We start from the raw sequence: 7,679 nt of genomic DNA, 5'->3' as shown, positions 1-7,679 counted from the left end.
GTAAATTTGCTGAATCGCGTTAAATTTTTAGTTTCCACAATCTGATCTACGACTACTTTAAATATTTCAATAAATCTTAAAACTTCTGTAAAGATTTTCACGAATTATCGGAGTGACCAAAGCTTTTTCTAGCTGTCTTTTTTTATACAATATTCAGTCTTTCCCAAATCCGCTTTAACAAAACTTTGCGTTTGATTTATCAGCTTTAATTTTTTTTACAAAAATTAAAGTTAATTGTTAAGGTCAACTTTTTCACGAAAAGTCGAAAATCTTTTCTCACTCAATTTTTCCAACTGATTTCATTCACCAAAATGCTCAATCCGTCGGATCAAAGTACTTCGGGAAATTTCCCCTCAAACGTGAACAGTGCAAAGCCATCGCCCATCTTCGAAAAGTTTGCATTCATCTGCAATCAGTTAACTGATTTTTGCTCAGATTTTGAGAATGCTGATATTACAGACCAAACAGATTCTCTACTAGAAGTCAAGCTAGATGACTTAATCGATCGATGGCGAAAAGTTCAACAAGAGTACGAAAACTTGATGCTATCTCCCGAATCGGTTGTTTCCAAGGAATTGAAACAAAATGCGAAGGTAAATCTTAATATTTGCTCTGAGGCATATTACGATACTCGGTCTCAAATTTTAGATGTTTTAAGAATGTCTATAAACACTGCCCCTCGTAGAAACTCTCGACTGACTCTTTTACCTGAAAGGAATTCAGAACCTCGGAATTCCAATTCCAACAGCTCTGAAGTATGCATAAAAGTACCCCCTTGCGATACAGAGGTGTTTAAGGGCAGCTATGAAGAGTGGCCATCTTTTCGTGACATGTTCACGGCCGTGTATGTCAACCACCCGAAACTCACCCCCGCTCAAAAGCTCTACCACTTAAGGAATAAGACCAAAAGTAGTGCTGGTGCAATAGTAAAGCGGTATGCCTTATGTGATGAAAATTTCGCTTTGGCTTGGAATGCTTTAAAATCTCGTTATGAGAATAAGCGCCTTTTGGTTGATAACCAACTTAAAATATTATTCAATATTCCCGTAGCTACAAGCGAAGATAGTGAGTCTTTACAAAGGATACATTCCACAGTGAAAGACTGTCTTAGTACATTGACTTCACTAAATGTTAATATCGATTCTTGGGATCCTATGTTGATCTACTTGGTCTCCACAAAGCTTCCTGAAGAAACGATATCCCAATGGGAACAATCTCTTAAATCCCATCGCGAGCTACCTAGTTGGTCCCAAATGGACGAATTTTTAATCAATCGATTTGAGGTGGTAGAGCGGATATCTAGTTTCCGAAACTTCAAAGTCCAAAATGATATGACCCAAAAAAATTTGCCTCAGGGTACGAACAAAATACAAACATATACGTCACAAGAAAAATTAAACGTAACTTGTTCGCTATGCAACTTAGAGCATAGCATTCGCATTTGCCCCGATTTCCGGAAATTTTCACCTCAAGAGCGCATTGATTTTGCATTTAAGAAAAAAATTTGCATCAATTGTCTCTCTTCTTCTCATTTGAAAACGAAATGTAAAAGTAAACGTTTGTGTTTCACTTGCCATAAACCTCATCATAGTCTGTTACATTTAGAACGCAATCCGATTTCGAACGACCAATCTCAAAATTCAAGCACTTCGGCTTCTAGAACAACTGAACGAAATTTTAGTACAAATAATGCTCAGCATCCTACCCCGTCAACTTCAAAAGAGGCATACAATCGCGTTGATGCGAATTTTTCTCAAAATAGTGAAACTATTTTGCTCAGGACTGCCTTGGTCCAAATAGAACACGAAGGCGAGCTATTCACTATAAGAGCCTTGATTGACCCAGGCTCCCAAAGAACTTTCTTGTCAGAGAAAGTCAGAAACCTTTTGAATATCCCATTCCGAAAGTCCCGGTATGAAATCGGTGGAATTGGTGGGATAACTCAGTTTTCCGACAAAGAATGTGATTTAGTCATCTACTCCCCAAAACACAATACCAGATTTTCCATTAGCGCTATTATCCTTCCAAAGGTTACAAGAAAGTTACCAGCTGTCTCTTTCGAAATTCCAAAGTGCCCCGACTTTCTAAAACTCGATTTAGCTGACCCAAATTTTAATATCTCATCTCATATTGATCTCATACTTGGCAATGACTCTGAGCGTTTCATTAATATTGATGGCATCAAAAAAGATGTATACGGCTCCGCTTCTGCATACAATACTATATTCGGATGGGTGCTCAGTGGTCCCATGCCAACGGAATCAATTCTCTCATTCACAACCAAAGTTTTCGCTCTCGAATCCGATACGCTCAGCGATGCACTTAAAAGATTCTGGGAAATTGAAGAGGTCCCAGCAGCCCCTGAAATTTCGGAATCTGAAAAATTTTGTGAAGACTTTTATGCCACAACAACAACCCGTGACGATGATGGTCGTTATGTTGTAAGGCTCCCCTTCAGGAAAGAATTTCCTGAATCCATTTCTCTTGGTTCGTCCAGATTCACTGCGCTTGGACAGTATACAAGAATGGAAAGAACATTGTTAAAAGATCCTGATATGCAGGATCAATATAACTCTGTACTCCAAGAATACATCACTCTAAATCATATGGAAGAAACTTCCTCCCAAGAAATATGTGCTCAAGGTAAATTTTATTCCTTTTATCTTCCTCATCATGCGGTATTTCGTCCGGAACATAAATCCACTAAAGTGCGAATAGTATTCAACGCATCCCGCAAATCAAAATCAGGGTTTTCACTCAATGATGTCCTTTACACTGGTCCCACACTTCAAAATGATCTGATCTTCACTATTCTCAATTGGAGAAAATACAAATATGTATGCAGTGGAGACATTCAAAAAATGTATCGACAAATAAAGATACATCCCGATGATAGAGCTTATCAAAGGATTCTATTCCAATCGGATCCTAAAGGCCCAGTTCAGGATTACCAATTAAATAGAGTTACATTTGGTATCAACTGTGCCCCCTTCCTTGCAATACGCACTATGCTACAACTTGCTTCTGATTCAGAAACTCAATTCCCTGAAGTTGCAAAGATTTTAAGACGAGAAACCTATGTTGACGACATTTTGTTTGGTGGATTCTCTATTGAAGAAACCATTGCATCTCGCAAATCTCTCGTCTCCGTACTCAATTCAGCAGGTTTCCCATTAAAGAAGATCACAGCAAATGATCCCGAATTGCTAAAAGATCTACTTCCCGAAGACTTGTATGATTTGAACTTATTACGCTTTGCTGAATCTAGTTCAACAAAAACACTTGGCATTAAATGGAATGCTCTGAGCGATAAATTCTCATATTCCACAATTTCCGCTCAAAGTCATACATCCACTACAAAGCGTCAAGTACTTTCCCAAGTGGCTCAACTCTTTGACCCAGTAGGATGGGTAACTCCTGTGATAATAAGAGCCAAAATGCTTATGCAGCAACTCTGGATGGAAAAATCTGGTTGGGATGATGAAATATCTCCAGATTCCCATCGTAATTGGAATTATTTATTAGAGGACTTGTCTCAAATTAATGTCATAGAAATACCTCGATGGATTCAGTATATGCCCACAGATAAAATCCAAATACATGGATTTTGCGACGCATCTAAAGGAGCTTACTGTGCCTGCGTGTACCTCAGATTGCAAACCTCCACTTCAACAGTGTTCTCAAATTTGTTTATGGCGAAAAGTAAAGTTGCTCCACTTAAGCCAGTGTCGTTGCCTAAATTAGAACTAAATGGTGCGCTTTTACTGTCTCATTTAGTTAAATATGTTTCCCAAATATTCGACGATCAAGTTGCATCAGTGACCCTATGGTCTGATGCATCAATTGTTCTTGGATGGCTATCGAAACCTCCGTATTCGTGGGAGACATATGTAGCCAACCGAACATCCCAAATACACGAATTGGTACCCAATGCAAAATGGAGATATGTTGCTACGCATCATAATCCTGCCGATATTGGCACCCGAGGATGTAGTCCCCGAGATTTAGCAGCAAATTGCCTTTGGTGGAATGGCCCTTCGTGGCTTACAAATCCCGAATCCACATGGCCAACAAAAAATCCCATAATCCCAAATTTACCGACACAGAAAATTACCTCTCATCAAGTCACGATTGACGAAGATGAAATTATTTCTCGATTTTCCTCATACTCGAGGGCTTTGCGCGTTTTGGCATACGTGTTTCGTTTCTTTCACAACATTCACCCTCGATCGAATAACAATAGAACTCCTCAGACTGTCGAAATCTCTCAAAATGAGATACAATTTACAAAAAATCGCATCATATCGCTGACTCAACAAAGATATTATAACACTGAGTATCAAGCTTTACGTGATTCAAAGCCGCTACCTCACAAAAGCGCGTTGCTAACTTTGAACCCTTTTTTAGACTCGGACCAAGTCCTTAGAGCAAATGGTCGCTTGTCAAATTCATCTCTTCCTTATAAAGAAAGATTTCCAATAATTCTTCCTGGAAATTCTCATTTTTGCACTCTTTACTTGTCGCATTTACATACTTTTCTAGCCCATGGAGAATGTAATCAGATGTGTCGGTTTGTACAAACTGAATACTACATTACCCGTTTGAAACCTCGAGTGAAAGGAGTAATACACAGATGCAAAACATGCATTATATATAAACACAAACCCAGCTCCCAAATCATGGCCCCCTTGCCATCTGAACGCTCCACATTCTCACCTCCATTCCATATCACTGGAATTGATTTCGCTGGACCCTTTGAACTTAAAAGTTCCTCTCTAAGAAAAGCCCCCATAATAAAAGGCTACGTATGTGTGTTCGTATGCTTTAGCACAAAAGCAATACATCTAGAAGCATGTACAGAGTTGTCCTCAGCAGCATTTGAGGCTGCATTAGCTCGATTTGTGGGGAGGCGAGGGCTCCCATCCAGGATATACTCAGATAATGGTCGCAATTTTGTTGGAGCCAGTAGAGCGCTTCTCAGAGAGTTTTCTATGTTTATTAAAACTACCTCCAGCTCAATATCTCAAAAGTATTCTGTTCACGGATTCGAGTGGATATTTATACCACCCCATGCTCCTCATATGGGAGGTCTGTGGGAAGCGGCAGTAAAAAGTTTCAAAACTCATTTTAAGAAACTCGCCGGCGCACATAGGTTTACATTCGAGCAATTCTCAACTCTTCTTTCTCGAATAGAAGGGGTTTTGAACTCTCGTCCGATTTCGGCTATGTCAGAAGACCCATCGGATTTCAAGGCCTTGACACCAGGACATTTTCTAAGGGGTTCTCCAATACTTGCGCTCCCAGAACCCATTTCTCCACAATTGTCTTTAATAAATAGATGGACTAAACTGAAGGCTCTTCATCATCAATTTGCTCTAAGATGGAAAGAAGAATACTTAAAGACCATGCACAAACGTTATAAATGGAAATCTGCCGCACCTAACTTAAAAGTAAATGATCTTGTCGTTGTGATTGATGATTTGCTTCCTCCATATGAATGGCTCTTGGGCCGAATTGTAAAAACGTATTGCGGTTCCGACACGAAAGTACGAGTCGCAGATGTGCGAACAGAAACCGGAACTGTGACTCGTCCCATAGCAAAATTATGCTACTTGCCTTTCTCTAACTCTTGCGATGAAGCTGAACACAATAAAATTGTTTAAAACATTAACAACTTACTAACCCTATTGCCCATTATATTCATTAATGAAAGCTCATATATTCCAGATCATCCGTATCCCGTCAAAAGAGATCAGCTAATGTATATAAGTGTAAACTTTGCAACAAATTTCACGCTCTGAAAGTCTGCCCTAAATTTTTGAAGATGTCGCCAAAGCAGCGCAACATTTGGGTCCTACGGGAGGTGTACTGTGTCAACTGCCTGGCAAGAAGCCATAGATTCAGAGATTGCCGATCAAAAAATATGTGTCGCAAATGCGGAAGACCCCATAACACTTTACTACATCCAAACTACACCAAAGCTAACAACAACACCAACAAAGGACAACGTCAAAGCAACGAAGCGAAAAATGGTGATGACATCAAAACCAACCAACAACGTCCTAACCAGAAGGTTATATCTGAAGCCATTCGTGCTTTGGCTTCAGTTTTATGCTCCTCCCCGAAGTAATCATCTGTTGAGACGGGAGCATGTCTAAACCAGTGTTTAGACTTATTTTTTGTATATAATTTTATTTGAATTCAACGGAATATATTTTGTATCTAATCTGAACTATTGTAAATTACTGTTATTGAAATCCATGAAATACTTTTACGATTCATCGAAATTGCCAACTTATCGAAATACGTTATTGTGAATTGTAACTTTATAGTTTAAGTTTCTTGGACAGTAAAAATAAGCTAATCATTCTATTCCTTTTTATAACTCAAACGGTGAGCATACCCCTCAATAAATCCACAATACCTCAAAATTGTAATACCCGTCTTTTACTTTCTAATCTTCCCTGTTGCTCGACTCGGTGGTATAATTTCTCATACACTGGGATATTATTCCACCTACTGACCTTCCACAATTCTCCTAGGGCCTTGGTATCTAAAAGTGTTATACAGTCCACACACTACTCCAGGAATTGGTGTCCACTTCGCTCTCACTCCAAACAGTCACCGTCACCAATCCCCCTATAACCCTAACTTTAAACAGAAGTTTTTCATATAAAAATTTCAATTTTTTTAGGTTTGGGTGGATTTTTCAATTTTTTGGGGGTGGTCACGAATTAAAGCCCTTTTCGCTCTAGGACCCTTAGTTTAGGAGATATGGGCAAAAGAAGTTTTTCATATAAAAATTTCAATTTTTTTAGGATTTGGACGAAAATTTCAATTTTTTGGGGGTGGTCACGAATTAAAGCCCTTTTCGCTCTAGGACGCTTAGTTTAGGAGATATGGGCAAATGAAGTTTTTCATATAAATATTTCAATTTTTTTAGGATTTGGATGCAAATTTCAATTTTTTGGGGTGGTCACGAATTAAAGCCCTTTTCGCTCTAGGACGCTTAGTTTAGGAGATATGGGCAAAAAAAGTTTTTCATATAAAAATTTCAATTTTTTTTAGGTTTGGGTTGATTTTTCAAATTTTTGGGGGTGGTCACGAATTAAAGCCCTTTTCGCTCTAGGACCCTTAGTTTAGGAGATACGGGCAAACGAAGTTTTTCATATAAAAATTTAAATTTTTTTAGGTTTGGGTGGATTTTTCAATTTTTTGGGGGTGGTCACGAATTAAAGCCCTTTTCGCTCTAGGACCCTTAGTTTAGGAGATATGGGCAAAAGAAGTTTTTCATATAAAAATTTCATTTTTTTTAGGATTTGGATGAAAATTTCAATTTTTTGGGGGTGGTTACGAATTAAAGCCCTTTTCGCTCTAGGACGCTTAGTTTAGGAGATATGGGCAAAAGAAGTTTTTCATATAAAAATTTAAATTTTTTTAGGATTTGGATGCAAATTTCAATTTTTTGGGGTGGTCACGAATTAAAGCATTTTCGCTCTAGGACTCTTAGTTTAGGAGATATGGGCAAAAGAAGTTTTTCATATAAAAATTTCATTTTTTTTAGGATTTGGATGAAAATTTCAATTTTTTGGGGGTAGTTACGAATTAAAGCCCTTTTCGCTCTAGGACGCTTAGTTTAGGAGATATGGGCAAAAGAAGTTTTTTATATAAAAATTTAA

At 38.3% G+C, this 7,679-nt stretch overlaps 1 protein-coding gene across 1 annotated transcript; it reads left to right on the top strand.

Moving 5' to 3' along the window:
* The first annotated feature begins 311 nt into the window (after positions 1 to 311).
* LOC142235860 (uncharacterized) lies at positions 312 to 5,663 on the top strand. The gene has a single exon (XM_075307114.1). It carries the CDS (start codon positions 312 to 314, stop codon positions 5,661 to 5,663), a length of 5,352 nt encoding a protein of 1,783 aa, XP_075163229.1.
* The last annotated feature ends 2,016 nt before the right edge of the window (positions 5,664 to 7,679 follow it).

Source organism: Haematobia irritans, chromosome 4 (genome assembly GCF_050003625.1).
Source record: "Haematobia irritans isolate KBUSLIRL chromosome 4, ASM5000362v1, whole genome shotgun sequence".
NCBI lineage: Eukaryota > Metazoa > Arthropoda > Insecta > Diptera > Muscidae > Haematobia > Haematobia irritans.
This window is presented reverse-complemented; position numbering and strand designations above follow the sequence as displayed.

Bases quoted from the DNA above. Each gene is read 5' to 3' on its own strand.
- LOC142235860 (XM_075307114.1), top strand. From the start codon at position 312: ATGCTCAATCCGTCGGATCAAAGTACTTCGGGAAATTTCCCCTCAAAC.